General features: G+C 53.7%; 1 protein-coding gene across 3 annotated transcripts; it reads right to left on the minus strand.

Moving 5' to 3' along the window:
• Positions 1 to 314: 314 nt before the first annotated feature.
• Positions 315 to 15,706, minus strand: ankrd53 (ankyrin repeat domain 53). Of its 3 annotated transcripts, XM_052045371.1 has the most exons (6): positions 15,414 to 15,706; positions 9,355 to 9,571; positions 7,513 to 7,712; positions 6,330 to 6,494; positions 5,159 to 5,279; positions 315 to 2,131 (listed from the first exon to the last, which is right to left on the minus strand). In XM_052045371.1, exons 2-6 carry the CDS (start codon positions 9,490 to 9,492, stop codon positions 1,247 to 1,249), a joined length of 1,509 nt encoding a protein of 502 aa, XP_051901331.1. In that variant the 5' UTR covers positions 9,493 to 9,571; positions 15,414 to 15,706; the 3' UTR covers positions 315 to 1,246. The 3 variants fall into 3 exon arrangements, with proteins under 3 accessions (XP_051901331.1, XP_051901345.1, XP_051901338.1); XM_052045385.1 differs by lacking the exon at positions 9,355 to 9,571; XM_052045378.1 differs by lacking the exon at positions 7,513 to 7,712 and having other exon boundaries at positions 6,330 to 6,490.
• Between the last annotated feature and the right edge of the window lie 3,861 nt (positions 15,707 to 19,567).

Genomic DNA, 19,567 nt, shown 5'->3' on the forward strand with positions numbered 1-19,567 from the left:
GGAGAGGGGTCACTGAGGGATGGTGTGGGGATCAACGTCAGTGGGGATACAGTTAGTGGGACGGGGCGCTGGGGGAGAGGGGTCACTGAGGGACGGTGTGAGGGAGGGGGATCAACGTCAGTGGGGGTACAGTCAGTGACACGGGGCGCTGGGGGAGAGGGGTCACTGAGGGACGGTGGGGATCAACGTCAGTGGGGATACAGTTAGTGGGATGGGGCGCTGGGGGAGAGGGGTCACTGAGGGACGGTGTGAGGGAGGGGGATCAACGTCAGTGGGGATACAGTCAGTGACACGGGGCGCTGGGGGAAGCTGGATTAATGGTAGTGGAAGAGGGTGCTGGGTTGTCTTTGTGAGATTGTTGGTAACTCGTTTCATTTGATGTTTTCACAGAGAGCCATGCACATGTTATGGGTGGGTGAGGTTTCAGGACATGAATCCCAGAAACCCCTCCCTTCTGCTGAGATCAGTTCATGTGGCAACAATGGTTTTTGACTCAAGCACCCTTAGATGCAAATTGCTGCCTTTAAGCACAGGTGTCCCTGTGTCGTGAGATTTATTTCATCCGTAAAGAATACAAAAAACTGCAGCCATGCTGGTTTTATTTGCAAGTGCAGACAGAATAATCACAACTGATTCGGTGTTAAGATGTGTTTCACCATTGTGGGGTTCAGGTAAAGCCCAGTCTCCTGCATGGAACTGGAGTCAGCACTGGGATCTGTATCCAGCATCGGGTCTCTCCACAGGTTGGGGGTGTTCCGGTTCAGCTTGAATCCAGGCCAGGCTTAGAACCAGTTGGTTGATCCTTCACATCAAGTTAATGTCCACGGGGAGAGTGTCCGTAGGCAACGGGAAGGTAACATCTAAAATCCATCAGCCAAAGAGCATTTGTGGACTAAACGAGATTCAGTAGGTGGTAAAGGTTGTTTAAGAGGGTGCATGTGGACTGTTGGAGGGGGAGAGTCTGTGAAAGGGTTGTCTGTGGCTCTGTGAGGATCTATTGAGAGGGTTGCATCCGTGATAGGGGGCAATGTCAGTGGGGTGGAGGAGGAGATTCTGTTGTGGAGGGTGTCCAAAGTCAGTGGAGGGAAAGACTCTGTGAGAGCTGACAGGGAATGATCAGAGAACTTGATCTGCTGCTCGAATGTTGAAATCTAACTGTGGTTATGGGAGAACTTTGCTACTCTTCTCAGTAAGGCTTGGGAATCTTGGGCAGGCAGCATCCTGCTGGACCATCTCGAGGTTCTGCTCAGGGCTTGCAGTGCTCCCTGGGACTATCAGCCCGGGTTATGGGGCTGGGTTCTCTGCTGACAGGGGCCGAGTCCTCTATGAGGCTGTGGTTCGTTGCTGCGCTTTGAAGTGAGCAGGGTTTGCCCAGGCTCTGGGGAGTCCTTTGGGAATGTTTGGTGGTGGTGGTGGTGGTGGAGGAGGAGGCTGAGGGGGAGAAGGGCACGCCAAGCTCCAGCCACTCACTCAGGTGCATGGCCTTGCTCCTGTCTGAGGCACGTTTCCTGGGAATGTTGAAGACATGAACTGCTTTGAATTCCTCGGGCATCTTTATCCGGTGGGAGATGGATCCAGGGAACAATTCTCGCTGGAGAACGTGGAGCGGCAGATTGGGCAGGGGCCTTGTTATCCTTGGGTCTGCCTTTGCCCTGAGCTCGGGTTGGCGGGCCCTGTTCATCTCCAGCTGATAAAAGGGCCCAAAGTCGTGCTGCTGGATCAGGATGTTCAGGTCAAACGTATCCTCTTCGGCCTCCGGCGGACCGGAGGGCACAGGGAGAGAAGCTGACTTATTACTGACGTTCCAGGCGGACCTTCGCTGGCAGACGGCGGCCTTGCCTTTGGCAGGGGTGGCGCAGGCCAGGGTTTCAGAGACGGGTTTGCTGGCCACCCATCCCTCCTTCCTGCCAGCCCCCGATTGGCAGGGCGCCTTCGGTTTCGTGAACCGCAGCACCTTGCCAGTGCCCGCGGTCTCGTTGGCACTCACTGCCTCCCTCAGCTGCCTCAGCATGTCCTCCGTGAATGTGGTGCGCGGTCTGTAGAAGCTGGATGAGACCCTCACCGTATCGGGCAGCTGTTTCCTCTCTAACCAGAGCGCGTACTGCTCCTTGGTTAGTCGATCTTGTTCCTCCTATGTAACACCAATCAAATTAAACTGGTAAATTGGTTTATTATTGTCACTTGTACAGTGAAAAACTTTGTTTTGCATGCCATCCATACAGATCATTTCATCACATCAGTACATTGAGGCAGTACAAGGAAAAACAATAACAGAATGCAGAATGAAGTGTTACAGTTACAGAGAAAGTGCAGTGCAGGCAGACAGTAAGGTGCAAGGTCTTAACGAGGTAGATTGTGAGGTCAGGCTCCTGTCTCTTCTGCTCGATAGGAGAGGGGAGAAGAGAGAATGTCCCGGGTGAGTGGGGTCTTTGATTATGTTGACTGCTTTACTGGGGCAGTGAGGAGTGTAGACGGAGTCCATGGAGGGGAGGCTGGATTCCACGATGTGCTGAGCTGTGTCCACAACACTGCAGATTCTTGCGGTGTCAGACAGAGCAGTTGCCATTCTGAGCTTTCTGTGGTGCATCGGTAAAAATTGAGGTGTCAAAGGGCACATACCAAATTTCTCTAGCCTCCTGAGGAAGTAGAGGCGCTGGTGAGCTTCCTTGGCTGTGGCGTCTACGTGGTAGAATCAGGACAGGCTGTTGGTGATGTTCTCTCCAAGGGATTTGAAGCTCTCAGCGCTCTCGATCTCAGCACCGTTGATGTAGACAGGTGCATGTACACCACCCCCTTTCCTGAAGTCAATGACCAGCTCTTTTGTTTTGCTGACATTGAGGGAAAGGTTGTTGTCATGACACCATTCCACTAAGCTCTCTATCTCCTTCCTGTACTCTGACGTTATTTGAGATCGGGCCCACACAGTCATGAGTGTATAGGGAGTAGAGCAGGGGGCTGAGGACGCAGCCTTGTGGGGCACCAGTGTTGAGAATAATCGTGCTGGAGGTGTTGCTGCCTATCCTCACTGATTGTGGTCTGTTGGTCAGAAAGTCAAGGATCCAGTTGCGGAGGGAGGTGTTCAAAAGACCACTGTTCTCGTTCAATCTCTTTATTACTTGATCCGAGGAGAGAGCACCAAGCCAGGCACCTACGTCCCGGACCGGGTGGTCTCTGAGATACATTGACCTACATATATTCTTATACTTTTTCAGAGGTTCAAACAATGACCATACAAGGAATGGTCATGCATTAGTCAGGCAGCATGGCACTTATTTTCTACATCGTGATTGGTTACAAAGGAATTTACTTAAAAAAAAGTTACTATTTCTACTAAAGCTATAGTTCCTTACTCTTTTCAGACCATCTTGTTCCACTGGTTATCTTTCTATACATAAGGTTTCTCATGGTGGCCTCAGGGTCAGTTTAGTGGAGCAAGAGTCAAGTGTGCAGACTTGCTGAGACAGGAACTGATTGTACTGTATAATCATACCTCAAGGCTGCAGAAAACTAGCTGAAGCAAGCAAAATCTCTGGAGCAAAGCAAAGCACAGCTATTTCAAGCAGTCCATTACAGCCATAGTGATGTGCCCTTTAATTCTCGTTTCAGGGCTCACAATCTTTTACTCTCCTAACCTTTCATTATACCTCATACACATTCTCAGAGCTGTAGTCAATGAACAATAGTCTAATGTAGGTGTCTTTACTGTTAGGATGCTCCAGAGATGAGTGTAGGGCCAGGGAGATGGTGTCCACCGTAGACCTGTTATGGCAGTAGGCGAATTGCAGTGGGTCGAGGTTGTCCAGGAGGCTGGAGTTGATGCGAGTCATGACCAGCCTCTCAACGCACTTCATGATGGTGGATGTCAGAGCCACACGGCAGTAGTAATTAGGGTATGTTACCTTGTTTTTCTTAGGTACTGGGATTATAGTGGTCTTCTTAAAGCAGGTGGGAACCTCAGATTGAAGCAGAGAGAGGTTAAATCTGGTTGCAAATACCCCGCCAGTGATCAGCACAAGATCTGAGCACAGGGCCAGGGACACCATCTGGGCCAGATGCTTTCCTTGTGTTCACTCTCGGGAAGACTGATCTTGCGTCCTCAACGGTGACCATGGATTCAGGTGCATTGGAGTCTGTCAGTGTGGATGGTGACAAACCAATCCCCTTCTGTTCAAAACGTGCATGGAACGTGTTCTCATCGGGAAGGGATGCGCTGTTGTCGGCAATCCCGCCCGACTTCGTTTTGTAGCCCAGGACTGTTCAATAGTCCTATAACAGTGGGGTAGAAGCTGTCCTTGAGTCTGGTGGTACGTGCTTTCAGGCTTTTGTACCCTTTGACTCTCACCAACTTTTACCGATGCACCATAGAAAGCATCCTATCTGGATGTATCACGGCTTGGTACGGCAACTGCTCTGCCCAGGACCGCAAGAAGCTGCAGACAGTTGAGGACACAGCTCAGCAAATCACGGAAACCAGCCTCCCCTCCATGGAGGGAAAACATAATGATGCTGGAGGAACTCAGCAAGACAGGCAGCATCCGTGGAGAAATGCAGGCAGTCAATGTTTCGGGTCAGGATCCTTCTTCACCTCCAGGGACTCTGTCTACACTTCTCTCTGCCTCAATGCACTGATGTAATGAAATGATCTGTATGGATGGCATGCAGAACAAAGTTTTTCACTGTACGTCGGTACACGTGACAATAAGATTTCCTTATTAGTCACATGTACAATTGAAACACAGTGAAATGCATCTTTTGCGTAGAGTGTTCTGGGGCAGCCCGCAAGTGTTGCCATGCTTCCGGCACCAACATAGCATGCCTGCAACTTCCTAACCCGTACGTCTTTGGAATGTGGGAGGAAACCGGAGCACCCGGAGGAAACCCACACGGACACGGGGAGAATGTACAAACTCCTTACAGACAGCGGCCGGAATTGAACCCGGCTCGCTGGTGCTGTAATAGCGTTAAACCAATTACCCATTTCCTGCCCCCTCTCAGGAGAAGGTTCTGCCCAGTCGATGTGTTCTGGTTGAGACATTACTGCCCCGTTCTCAGAGTTCAGTCAGTCTGGGGAAGCAGCTGGCGGGTTTTGGACCAGGACAGAGTTCATTCTGAGCAGCTGTGCTCCCAGACCCCCGTCTCCCCGCCCTGAGGCCTTTACCTGTTGGATGTTGTACAGCCGGTGTTCATCCGACAACAGGACGAGCTTCAGTTTCTGCAGCTTCTGCATTTCCTGCAGGAACTCCCGGCCGTTTGCCTTCCAGACCAAGTCGGTCAGGTACCTGGAACACAAAGTCAGACCGAAGGCTGGGCAGTCAGATTCTTTCGCACAGGGTGGGATGGTGATATACTAGGGGGCAGAGCTTTAAGGTGAGAGGGGGAAAGTTTAAAGGAGATTTATGAGGCATGTTATTTTTACACACAGAGCGGTGGGTTCCTGGAACAGGCTGCCAAGGGTGGGGGTGGAGGCAGGTACAGTAGCAATGTTTGAGAGGCATTTAGACGGACACAGGAACAGGCAGGGAATGGACGGATATGGACCATGTGCAGGCAGATGGGATTAGTTTAATTTGGCATCGTGGTCGGCAAAGACATGATGGGCCGAAGGACCTGTCCCTGTGTTCTACTGTTCCCTTGAACTGTGTTACAGCACAGTAACAGGCCATTCGAGCCACGATGTTGTGCTGAACTAATTCAACTAATGACACCTAACTAAACTAATCCCTTCTGCAAACACAATGTCCATCTCCCTCCATTCTCTGCACATCCATGTGCCTGTCTAAGAGCCTCTGAAACCCCTCTATCGTATCTGCCTCCACCGCCATCCCTGGCAGTGCATTCCAGGCACCCACCACTCTCTGTGTTAAATAAGAACTTGCCCTGCACATCTCCTTCAGACTTTCCCCCTCTCACCTTAAATGTGTGCCCTCTGGCATTAGATATTTCGACCCTGGGAAAAAGATACCGGCTGTCTATCTATGCCTCTCATAACTTTACAAACTTCTATCAGGTCTCCCCTCAGCCTCTGCTGCTCCAGAGAAAACAACCCAAGTTTGTCCAACCTCTCCTTGTAGCTCATGCCCTCTAATCCAGGCAGCATCCTGGTGAACCTCTTCTGCACCCTCTCCAAAGCCTCCACACCCTTCCTGTAATGGAGTGACCAGAACTGAATGCAATACTCCAGATGTGGCCTAGCCAGAGTTTTATAAAGCTACTGTATGTCCAGTTTTCTATTGTCTGTGGCCAGTGTTCTATGTTCTATGACACAGCTTGAATTGTGCTGTCAGTGAGGTAGGCGTTGATTGGAGATAGGCCAGTAACACTGAACTGACCTTACACAGGCTCGGTGACCCCAGATTTTGGCTAGGTCAAGGGGCATTTGCCCCTTTTTGTCTTTAGCCTTTACGTTGGCTCCTGCTTCCACCAGTGTGATGATACAGTCCAGTAACCCAACCTCGGCAGCCTGGTGTAGCGGTGACTGCCCATCGACCGTCTGGCTGGAAGAGAACAAACAGTAACTGGAGCTCGGAGATAAACACGAGAGTTGGAAACGTGAGGATCCCAAATGTCACCTCTTCCCCCACCCACTGACCCCCCCCCCCACAGCCCACAGACACTCTCCCCTGTCACAGACTCTTCCCCCACCCACTGACTCCCCCCCCACAGCCCACAGACACTCTCCCCTGTCACAGACTCTTCCCCCACCCACTGACTCCCCCCCCACAGCCCACAGACACTCTCCCCGTCACAGACTCCCCCCACCCACCAAATCCCCTCCCATAGCCCACAGACACTCTCCCCTGTCACAGACTCTCCCCACCCCCACTGAATCCCCTCCTGGGAGACCAGTGGGATGTATATACCGGATGCTGTGGGACCGCAAGTATCTCCTGCCGTGTGGGAACTCTGTCTGGGGCAATATCTGGTGGTTGTGTGAACCCCCCTGGTTTAACCACACACACAGTTCCTGGCTGGCCCATGGTTTTACACTTCTGACGTGAACTGTTTTCAGGAACTGAGCCCTGGGGAGGAGCTGTTTTATGGGAAAGTTTAAAGGAGATGTGCGGGGCAAGTTTGTTTTTTTTTTACACAGAGAGCAGTGGGTGCCTGGAACGGGCTGCCAGGGGTGGTGGTGGGGGCAGATACGACGGTGGTGTTTAAGAGGCACATGCAGGGGATGGAGGGATATGGACCATGTGTAGCCAGAAGAGATTTAGTTTAATTCTGCATTGTGTTCAGCACAGACACTGTGGGCCGAAGGGCCTGTTCCTGTGCCGTACTGTTCTGTGTATTTCATCACCCCTGAAGCGGAGGAATCCTGGTCACAATCCTGCCCTCGAACACACCCCCTGCTGCATTTCTCCACTTCCAGTCGCCGTATCCACCCTACACAGGTCATGTAACACTGTCCTACAGTTGGACAAAAGACTGTTCTGTCCACTACAGGCACTGCATCCACTGGCCAACTCCAGACCAGCGAGTCACCTCATCGACACTTCTCCACTGGCTACCTACACGCTGGGATCAGCCCCGATCTGGAGCAGGTACTTGAGACACTTGTGTGCACGGAACTGGCATTCCTTGTTGAGGATCATGTGGATGGGTCGCCAGCCCATGGGGTCGGACAGGTTCACATCCATGTGGTATTCCTCCACCAACACTCGCAGGCATTCCAGCCTTCCGTTCTGAGCAGCATAGTGGATGGCGTTGTAACCCTGACACAGTGGGGCAGAGGACAGAGGCACACGGCTTAGATACATCAGTGGCTTTAAACTTCACACCGAGATAATGACTAAAGCCCAAATCTCACACCCACTCTGATGGTTCACTGGGAGCTTTACTCTTTACTAAATCCTTGCTGTCTGACCCTTGGAGTGTGTGATGGGACGGTGTTGGGGTGACTTCACCCTGTGTCTGACCCCGGGAGTGTGTGACGGGACGGTGTTGGGGTGACTTCACCCTGTGTCTGACCCCGGGAGTGTGTGACGGGACGGTGTTGGGGTGACTTCACCCTGTGTCTGACCCCGGGAGTGTGTGACGGGACGGTGTTGGGGTGTCTTCACCCTGTGTCTGACCCCGGGAGTGTGTGACGGGACGGTGTTGGGGTGACTTCACCCTGTGTCTGACCCCGGGAGTGTGTGACGGGACGGTGTTGGGGTGACTGCACCCTGTGTCTGACCCCGGGAGTGTGTGACGGGACGGTGTTGGGGTGGCTTCACCCTGTGTCTGACCCCGGGAGTGTGTGATGGGACGGTGTAGAGGGAGCTTCACTCTGTCTGACCCCGGGAGTGTGTGATGGGACGGTGTTGGGGTGGCTTCACCGTGTGTCTGACCCCGGGAGTGTGTGATGGGGCAGTGTAGAGGGAGCTTCACCCTGTGTCTGACCCCGGGAGTGTGTGATGGGACGGTGTAGAGGGAGCTTCACTCTGTCTGACCCCGGGAGTGTGTGATGGGACGGTGTTGGGGTGGCTTCACCCTGTGTCTGACCCTGGGAGTGTTTGATGGGACAGTGTAAAGGGAGTGGCTAAGCACAGCTCAAGCACCATCTATAAATTCACCGATGACACCACTGTTGTTGGCAGAATCTCAGATGGCGACGAGGTGGCGTACAGGAGTGAGATAGATCGGCTGGGTGAGTGGTGTCGCAACAACAACCTCACACTCAACGTCAGCAAGACCAAGGAACTGATTGTGGACGTCAGGAAGGGGAAGTCGGGGGAACACACACCAGTCCTCATTGAGGGGTCAGCGGCGGAAAGGGTGAGCAGCTTCAAGTTCCTTGGCGTCAACATCTCGGAGGATCTATCCTGGGCCCAACACATTGATGGAATCATGAGGAAGGCACGCCAGAGGCTCTACTTTGTTAGGAGTTTGAGGAGATTTGGTATAGGAAAATTGACACAGCTCAGCACATCACGGAATCCAGCCTCCCCTCCAAGTGTCTACACTTCTCGCTGCCTTGGTGAAGCACCCAATATAATCAAAGACCCCACCCACCCTGGACATTCTCTCTTCTCCCCCCTCCCATTGGGCAGAAGATACAAAAGCCTGAAAGCACATACCACCAGGCTCAAGGACAGCTTCTATCCCTCTGTTCTAAGACTATTGAATGCTTCCCCAGTATGATAAAATGGACTCTTGACCTCAATCTACCTCATTATGACCTTGCACCTTATTGTCTGCCTGCACTGCACTTTCTCTGTAACTGTTACACTTTATTTTGAATTCTGTTATTGTTTTACCCTGTACTACCTCAGTGCACTGATGTGATGAATTGATTTGTACGAACGGTATGCAGGACAAGTTTTTCACTGGACCTCGGTACCAGTGACAATGATAAACCAATTCACCACTCACATTACGATCCACCGCCACCTTGCCCTTTGCTTTGTTCAGGCTCAGCCGCAGCCAATCAACATCCCCGATGGTGGCGGCTATCAGCTCGTCTCTCAGTATCTCCTCCCGGTTCCATTTCTTGGCCCAGCCTCTCTTCATGACCCTTCCTCTACCGGCCAGGAGCCACGTCCCTGAACGGGTATCGGTACTGGGTCCCTGCACGTCCCACAAGCCAGCCCTGGAGAGAGGGGGGATGGCAGGAACCAAAGAGGGTTAGCTCCCACTGCTCGGTCACACCACCAGAGCTCAGTCGATGCCCTCACCAAGGAGCACGTCCCGAGATTCCCTCAGGTCCCCACAAACTCCCCTCTGAGTGATTCCACTCCTGAACAACTCTAAGGACTTTGACCCAGCGATGGTGAAGGAACGGCGATATATTTCCGAGTCGGGACGGTGTGTGGCTCAGAGGTCAACTCCCGGGGGGGGGGGGGGGGGTAGGGTGGGGGGTAGGGTGGGGTGGGGGGGGGTGGTGTTCCCCACACTTTTGCTGCCCTGTCCTTCTAGCTGGTAGAGGTGGCGGGTTTGGAAGGTGCTGCCTAAGGAGTCTTGGTGAGTTGCTGCAGTGCGTCCTGTAGATGGTACAAACTGCTGCTACTGTGTGTCGGTGGTGGAGAGAGTGAGAGATAAGAGATATCTTTATTAGTCACATGTACATTGAAACACAGTGAAATGCAGCTTTTGCGTAGAGTGTTCTGGGGGCAGCCCACAAGTGTCGCCGCGCTTCCGGCGCCAACATAGCACGCCCACAACTTCCTAACCCGTACGTCTTTGGAAGGTGGGAGGAAACTACGCAGACACAGGGAGAACGTACAAGCTCCTGACAGACAGGGTGGCTGTCAAGCGGGCTGGATGGTGTCGAGCTTCTTGAGTGTTGTTGAAGCTGCACTCACCCAGGCCAGTGGAGAGTGTTCCCTCACACTCCTGACTTGAGCCTTGTAGATGGCGGACAGGCTTTGGGGAGTCAGGAGGTGAGTTTCTCACCGCAGGATTCCCAGCCTCTGACCTGCTCCTGCAGGTCAGTTTGTGATCAGTGGTAACCCCCAGGATATTGATAGTGGGGGGTTCAGTGGTGGTGATGCCACAGTATGTCAGGGGTGATAGCTGGATTTTCCCTTGTTGGATATTGTCATTGCCCGGCTTTTGTGTGTAATTAGCTGTAGCTTAGGAATCGGAGAGTAAGGAGGAATTTAGGAAAATCACAATCATTGCGGAATTGGTCGTAGAGTCATTGAACTATACAGCAGGGAAACAGGCCCTTCAGCCCAACTGTCCGTCCTGACCAAATTGTTGAAGCTGTGGGCTGACATCTCCAGGTCCCAACGGACTTCATCTTACAATCTCAAAACCTTCGGTGTAAATGAAGCCATTGGGACAGTTGATGTGTGATTTCAATTTTCCAAAGTCCCCTCGATTTGTGGAAAATTCCATTGGATTGGAAAATAGTCAATGCAACTCATTCCAAAAAGGGAGATAGAAAGCAGGAAACTTTGGGGCAGTTAGCTTAACATCCGTCGCAGTGAAAGTATCTAAGCAGTTATTAAAGACATTATATCAGTGCATTTGGAAAGACTCAAGGTAACTAGGCAAAGTCAACGTGGGTCCGTGAAAAGGAAATAACATTCAACCAATTTATTAGAGTTGGAACATAGAACAGTACAGGCCCTTCGGCCCACAATGTTGTACTGACCTATATAAACCTACTCCACGATCAATCTAACCCTTCCCTCCGACACAACCCATAACCCTCCATTTTCTTGCATCCATGTGCCTATCTAAGAGTCTCTTAAATGTCCCTACTGTACCACCACCCCCGGCAGTGCATTCCAGGCACCCACCACTCTCTGTGTAAAAAAAAAACTTACCTCTGACATCTCCTCTAAACTTTCCTCCACTCACCTTAAACGGATGTCCTCCGGTATTGGCCATTGCCACCCTGGGGAAAAGGTGCTGGCTGTAAAACTCTATCTACACCCCTCATAATCTTATACACCTCTATCAAGTCGCCTCTCATCCTGCGTCGCTCCAAAGAGAAAAGCCCGAGCTCGCTCAACCTTTCCTCATAAGACATGTTCTCTAAACCAGGCAGCATCCTGGTAAATCTCCTCTGCACCCTTTCCAATGCCTCCACATCCTTCCTATAATGAGGCGACCAGAACTGAACACAGTACTCCAAGTGTGGCCTAACCAGAGTTTTATAGAGCTGCAAGAGTTTATAGAGTTCTCTGAAGAAGTGACATGTGCTGTGGATAAAGGTGACTTGGTGAATGTAGGATAGTTCTATCAGGAGTTTGATAAGCTGCTACATCAATGTTAATTAAGGCTTACAGTGGAGGTGGTGAGTCAAAGATGGGATAAAATATGAGAGAGAGAGAGAGAGCGAGAGAGAATAAGACATCTTTATTAGTCACATGTACATCGAAACACACAGTGAAATGCATCTTTTGCATAGAGTGTTTTGGGGGCAGCCCGCAAGTATCACCACACTTCCGGCGCCAACACAGTATGCCCACAACTTCCTAATCCGTACGTCTTTGGAATGTGAGAGGAAACTGGAGCAAACCCACGCAGACACGGGGAGAACGTACAAACTCCTTACAGACAGCGGCCGGAATTGAACCCGGGTCGCTGGTGCTGTAATAGCGTTACGCTAACCACTGCACTATCGTGCTTGCCTAAGTGGGTCTTCAACTGCTTGGGAGGATGCAACCAGTAAGGACCAGTTTGACAACATCGACCTGCAGAAACAGAAGCTGTGATCTTTGAGTTGCTCCTGCATTCACCAGCTCAATGCAGCAAGTGACGTCATTCTGTAAGTTCACCAGCAGAGACCGTGGGACTGATTACCGTGCATGCAACTCAAGTGGCAGATGTTTGCGGAAAGGTTTCAGTGGTGTGCGAGTTCGTGTATCAGTGTGTTTTATTCTCAGGATCTGGGTGTCACGGGCAAGGCCAGCAGTTATTACCCATCCCCAACTGCCCCCTGAGAAGGTGGGGGTGAGCTGCCTTCCTGAACCGCTGCAGTCCTTCTGGGGAAGGTGCTCCCACGGCACTGTTGGGAGGGAGTCCCAGGGTTTAGAAGGAACGGCGAGATATTTCCGAGTCAGGGTGGTGGGACACTTGGAGGGGAACCTGCAGGAGGTTTGCTGCCCTTGCCTTTCTTGGTGGGAGAGGTGGTGGGTTTGGGAGGTGCTGTCGGATTAACCTGGGCGAGTAACTGCGGTGCAGTGTGCAGACGGTACACACTGCAGCCACTTGTACTGATGGTTCAGGTGGATGGGATGTTGGTTAAATACAACACACAAGGTGCTGGAGGAACTCAGCAGGTCAGGCAGCATCTAAGGAGGTAAATGGATGGTTGACATTTTGGGTCAAGACCCTTCATCTGGACTGCTGTCTCAACCTTGTCTATCAACCTATCCCATTCACCTTAACCTTCTGGATCAGCCTACCACGGGGACCTTGTCAAATCCACGTAGACAACATCCACTGCCCTACCCTCATCCAGCACCTCCATCACCTCCTCACAAAACTCAATCACATTTGTAAGACACACAGACCGCCCCTAATCAGGTTATGCCTTTCCAAATGCACGCAAATCCTATCCCAAAGAATCATCCCCAATAGCTTTCCTTCCACTGATGTGAGGAAGTAGAAACATTGGTAAATTGGTTTATTATTGTCACTTGTACCGAGGTACAGTGAAAAGCTTGTCTTACAAACTGATCGTACAGGTCAATTCATTACACAGTGCAGTTACATTGGGTTAGTACAGAGTGCATTGATGTAGTACAGGTAAAAACAATAACAGTACAGAGTAAAGTGTCACAGCTACAGAGAAAGTGCAGGGCAGGCAGACAATAAGGTGCAAGGTCGTAACAAGGTTGATTGTGAGATCAAGAGTCCACCTTATCACACTAGGGAACTGTTCAATAGTCTTATCACAGCAGGATAGAAGCTGTCCTTGAGCCTGGTGGTATGTGTATCTTCTGCCTGATGGAAGAGGAGAGAAGAGAGAATGACCCGGGGTGGGTGGGGTCTTTGATTATGCTGGCTGCTTCAACAAGGCCGTGAGAGGTGTAGACAGAGTCCACGGAGGGAAGGCTGGTTATTAGAGGCACAGACAGAGCAGACAGTCGGAATCTTTTCCCCAGGGATGGAAATGTCTAGTACTAGAGGGCATTCATTTACAGTGGGAGGGGGGGGGGAAGAGTTCAAGGGAGATGTGTGGGGCAAGTATTTTTTTTTAAACACACAGAGTGGTGGGTGCCTGGAATGTGCTGCCAGGGGTGGTGCTGGAGGCAGATACAAGAGTGAGGTTTAGGTAGGCACCTGTACGGGCAGGGAGTGGAGGGATATGGACCATGTGCAGGGCAGGTGGGGTTAGTTAAAATTATCATGGGTTGGCACAGACATGGTGGGCCGAAGGGCCTGTTCCTGTGCTGTGTTCCAAGGACATGGGGACAGGGCAGGTAGATGGGCCCCGAGGTAGGGGACGTGCTGGGGGGGGGGGGGGGGGGGGGGGGGTGGAGCAATCTGCAGGGGCCGGGACCTCACCCCTCCAGCTCCTGCTTCCTTGGCCTCCTCGCCTGTAGGGACCCCACATCCCCGCTCCCCCTCCCAACACACCATTGAGCCGACTTTATTTCTCCCCGGAGGAGCTGGGCCCATCCCTTTAAATCAGGAGGACGCGGTGGCGTCTCCGTGGTAACGGCGAACTGCAACAGCGCTGGACCAATCACAGCGAGGCGGCGCTGACCGAGATACTCCGAGGGAAGGGGTCCCGGGACTGACACACGGGAGGGAGGGGGCGGATGGGGGTGGGGGTCCCGGGACTGACACACGGGGGGGGGGGGCGGGGGGAAGCGAGGGGGGGATGGGGGGGCCAAGGGAGGTGGGGGTCCTGGGACTGACACACGGGGGCAGGGAGGCGAGGGGGGGGATGGGGGGGCCGAGGGGGGTGGGGGTCCTGGGACTGACACACGGGGGCAGGGAGGCGAGGGGGGGGATGGGGGGGCCGAGGGGGGGTGGGGGTCCTGGGACTGACACACGGGGGCAGGGAGGCGAGGGGGGGGGGATGGGGGGGCCGAGGGGGGTGGGGGTCCTGGGACTGACACACGGGGGCAGGGAGGCGAGGGGGGTGGGGGGTCCAGGGACTGACACATGGGGGCGGGGGCGGATGGGGTTGGGGGGTCCCGGGACTGACACATGGGGGCAGGGAGGCGAGGGGGGTGGGGGTCCTGGGACTGACACACGGGGCAGGGAGGCGAGGGGGGTGGGGGTCCTGGGACTGACACACGGGGCAGGGAGGCGAGGGGGGGGATGGGGGGGCCGAGGGGGGTGGGGGTCCTGGGACTGACACACGGGGGCAGGGAGGCGAGGGGGGGGATGGGGGGGCCGAGGGGGGTGGGGGTCCTGGGACTGACACACGGGGGCAGGGAGGCGAGGGGGGGATGGGGGGCCGAGGGGGGTGGGGGTCCTGGGACTGACACACGGGGGCAGGGAGGCGAGGGGGGTGGGGGTCCAGGGACTGACACATGGGGGCGGGGGCGGATGGGGTTGGGGGTCCCGGGACTGACACATGGGGGCAGGAGGGAGGGGGGTGGGGGTCCAGGGACTGACACACGGTGGGGGGGGGGGGGGAGGTGCGGGGGTCAGACACTGGTGGGTGGGGGGGGGGGGATGAGTGACGGGCAGACCGGGATCTTCTTACAGGTGGAGGAGGTGACCTGGGAGTCAGACTGTGGTGGGGGTGGGGGGGGTGGTGAAGGTGTCCCGGGGCTGAGACACACACCGGGACACACGGGGTGAAATATACAGCGAGGGTCAGGGGCCGAGAACAGAGGGTGTGGGGTGCGGACGGGGGATCTGTCCCGCACACAGGTCAGGGTCCCGCACACAGAAGGTCAGGAAACACCGAGCTCCCTGCCTGTAGAACCTCGGATACAGAGGTAACAAAGGAGAAACGGGGAGCGAAACTACAAGGGAGAGGGTTAGTGCGGGGTGTCCCGGGGTTCAGATACCTGGGTTCGGCTCCCGGTTGCGGACCAGCCGCTCCCCCGCCCTGATCGGGCACCACCTCCGAAAGCGCCGCTGAGTTCGGGTTCCCGGCGGCTCCCAGTCTCCAGGCGCTCTGGTCCGGGTCAGCCCGACCCACGCTGGGTGTGATTGTGATGGTTGTGGCCGATTAGCCGTCCCGGGACCGCCCTTTAAAGGCGTCGCCAAACACAGCCTTAGAGCGCAGTAAATCGTTCCAGTCCACGGTCAGCGGGACCGGGACAGCCCGGGATAGTCTGGGGCTGCCCGGGTCAGTGTGGGGTAGGTCAGTGTGGGGTAGCCCGGCTTTGGTTGCTGTGGAGCAGGCAGCAGTTTCACAGGAGGCAGAGAGGTCGCCCCTTGGGTGCAGCAGGACGATGACTGCCCTGTGCCAGGGGAGGGTCATTTCCACCACCCCCCCGCCCCCACAGGCTCCCCCCAGGACGTCCCAGGAAGCCCTGAGAAACTGGTCAGGCCATCCAGCCTGAGCACGGCTCAGCTTCACCGCCGTCAGCGGAGTGTCCCGACCCTCGCCGGTCTCCAGGCTGACCTCCGGACGGTCCTCCCACATTCGCACTGGACAGATCCGGAGAGAACGGGGCACAGTACTTCCCCTGAAGGCAGGGAAATTCAGCATGTCCCCATTGACCCTCACTAACTTTTACCATGCACCATAGAAAGCATCCTATCCGGATGCGTCACAGCTTGTACGGCAACTGCACTGCCCAGGACCGCAAGAAACTGCAGAGAGTTGTGGACACAGCCCAGAGCATCACGGACACCAGCCTCCCCTCCTTGGACTCTCGTCTTTACCTCTCGTTGTCTTGGTGAAGCATCCAGCAGAATCAAAGACCCCACCCACCCGGGACATTCTCTCTTCTCCCTCCTCCCATTGGGCAGAAGATACAAAAGCCTGAAAGCACGTACCACCAGGCTCAAGGACAGCTTCTATCCCGCTGTTATAAGACTATTGAACAGTTCCCTAGTACGATAAGGTGGGCTCTTGACCTCGCAATCTACCTCGTTATGACCTTGCACCTTATTGTCTGCCTGCACTGCACTCTCTCTGTAACACTTTACTCTGCATTCTGTCTTCCTTTTTACTGCCTCACTGCACTGATGTCTGGAATGATCCGTCTGGATGGCACGCACACAAAAAGCTTTTCACTGTCTCTGTACACATGACATTAATAAACCAATTACCAGTACCAGATGGACTGATCCAAGTGCTCCCTCCAGAGACGGGAGACTGCAGACACCAGGATCTGGAGCAACACACACACACACTGCTGGAGGGACTCAGCAGGTCGAGCAGCATCTGTGGAGGCAGAGGGATGGTTGATGTTTTGGGTGGAGACCAGGCATCAGGATCCTGCACCATTCCCTTTGTATCTGTGACGGTTGAGCTGTGACTTTCTCTGTAGCTGTGACACTTTACTCTGTACTGTTATTGTTTTTACCTGTACTACCTCAATGGACTCTGTACTAACCCAATGTAACTGCACTGTGTAATGAATTGACCTGTACGATCGGTATGCAAGACAAATTTTTCACTATACCTCGGTACAAGTGACATTAATAAACCAATACCAGGAACTGTTGGTGGCCAGCAGACCCACCAGCTGCATACGTCTCCCCAGACACTTTCCCAGTGAGTAGGAGCAGGGTGAGGTGTGGTCCGAACCTGGCAGCCTCTGGACCCACTGCCCATGTATGCACCTCGGGTCCTCACGAGCTACAGGTCCCTCAGCGTGCCCATCCTCTCTCCCTACGTCTGCCACAGGGTGAAAAACACAATGATGCTGGAGGAAATCGGCAGGCTAGGCAGCATCCGTGGAGAAAACGAGGGTTGTGGAGATTACCTGAAGTGGGAGAATTCAATGTTCACGCTGTTAGACTGCAAGGTTCCAAGATGGAAAACGAGGTGCTGTTCCTCCAGTTTGCGCTTGGAATTCTCCCGGCAGCGGAGGAGGCCGAGGACTGACATATCAGTGATAGTGTTTGGTGTCACCAATGTAGAGACCTGCGCCTACACCACCTCCCATCCAGGGACCCAAACAGTCCTTTCAGGTGAGACAGATTCACCTGCACCTCCCTTTATATCATCGACTGCATTCAGTGCTCCGAGTGTGGCCTCCTCTACATTGGTGAGACCAAATGCAAACTAGGTGACTGTTTCACAGAACACCTGCGCTCTGTCTGTAACCGCGACCTGCATCTCCCCGTTACCGGTCACTTCAACTCCCCCTCCTACTCCATCACTGATATGTCAGTCCTCGGCCTCCTCCACTGCCGGGAGAAGTCCAAACGCAATCTGGAGGAACAGCACCTCATTTTCCATCTTGGAACCTTGCAGCCTAACGTCATGAACACTGAATTCTCCCACTTTAGGTAATCCCCACCCCCCAAACATGCTTCTTCTTTTTCCTAGCCCTTTCCTTGCCTTTGACCCCTCCCCCAGTGGATCTGCTCTCCCCTCCTCCCCCGCACCTGCCCATCACTATCTCTTACCTGCATCTACCTATCACCACCCTGTGCCCACCCCACCTCCCCTCTTTTGTCCACCTATCACTGCTCTGCTTTTCCCTCCTATATATCGGGCTTCCTCTTTTCCTATCTTCAGTCCTGAAGAAGGGTCCTGACCTGAAACGTTGACCGCCTGCTTCTCTCCACCGATGCTGCCTGGCCTGCTGAGTTCCTCCAGCATCATCTAGCATCTGCAGTCCTTTGCTTCCCTAGTACACCTGCCACAGGGCTGGGTCCTCGACAGCTCCACCCCGATGGGACTCCCCCTCAGGGTGCCCAATCTCAGACTCCTGCCCCTTGGTCGACCCCCATGCGTACTTCTGACAGAAGAGACGCGACTCTGGCCCACGTCCCACCACAGCCTCGGGAGGGGAACCCCCTCCTGCTTTCTCCTCCAGGTGGTTCAGGACCGACGGAACAAATCCTAGATCTGGCTGTCGTCCAGCAGCCGGTTACGAGTACGCAGGACACTGACCGTGTGTGGCGGGATGAGCTCCACCCACACCAGGTGGGTGTCCGAGCGCACCTCCAGCCGCATGGAGACCGGCAAGATGCAGGAGACGTATGGACAGTCGGCCCGAGAGCCTCCCCCTCCAGACCTCTGGGTGAAGGTGCTGGAGTCAGGGTGGAGAGTTCGCCAGATGAGGGGTGTTGAGTCTCTCATCGATAACATCGAGGAAGTGTTTGTAAGGGTCAGGAAGCTGAAACCGGACAGGGTTATTGGAAAATATAAAAGCAGGAAAGACCTCAGACAGGGAATCGGGAGGGCCAAAGGGGGCCATGAAATGTCCTTGGTGAGTAGGATGAAAGACACAGATTAAAAACAAGAGGGGAGCCAGGGAGAGGGTAGGAGCACTCCAGGGAAAAGGCAGATTACTGGGAGCCATGGTGCAGGGTGAAACTCTCCACTGACAGGAACGCTGAGCCCATGGTCTTGCTCAATGGCCCCAAGGCTCAGTTTATTAAACACCAACAACACACCTGTTTCATCTACACTGGGGGATCAGTGGCGGGGAGGGTCAGCAGCTTTAAATTCCTGGGTGTTAACATATCAGGCAACCTGTCCTGGGCCCAGCACATAGATGCAATCACAAGGAGGATGCACCAGCATCTTAGAAGGTTAAGGAGGTTCGGCTTGTCACCACTAACAAACTTCTACAGATGTACTGTTGAAAGTATCCTGACTGGTTGCATCATGGTCTGGCACAGCAATTTGAATGCGCAGGAATGCAAAAAGCTGCAGACAGTAGTGGACTCAGCCCAATACATCATGGGCACATCCCTCCCCACCATCGGGAGTATCTACAGGAGGCACTGCCTCAAGAAGGCAACATCCATCAAAGATCCCCACTATCCAGGGCCGTGCCATCTTCTCACAGCTCCCATTGGGCAGGAGGTACAGAAGTCCGAAGTCCCACACCACCAGATTCAGGAACAGCTACTTCCCTTCAACCATTTGGTTCTTGAACCAACCAGCAAAACCTTGATCGCTACAGTTTAGCAGCACTATGACCACTTGGATCAGTTTGCACTGAAATGGACTTTGGTTTTTCTTTGTTCTAATAGTGTTTTTTCTTGTAAAAATTGTGTATAATTTATGTGTAATTTATACTTT

Source organism: Pristis pectinata, chromosome 2 (genome assembly GCF_009764475.1).
Source record: "Pristis pectinata isolate sPriPec2 chromosome 2, sPriPec2.1.pri, whole genome shotgun sequence".
In the NCBI taxonomy this organism is placed as follows: domain Eukaryota; kingdom Metazoa; phylum Chordata; class Chondrichthyes; order Rhinopristiformes; family Pristidae; genus Pristis; species Pristis pectinata.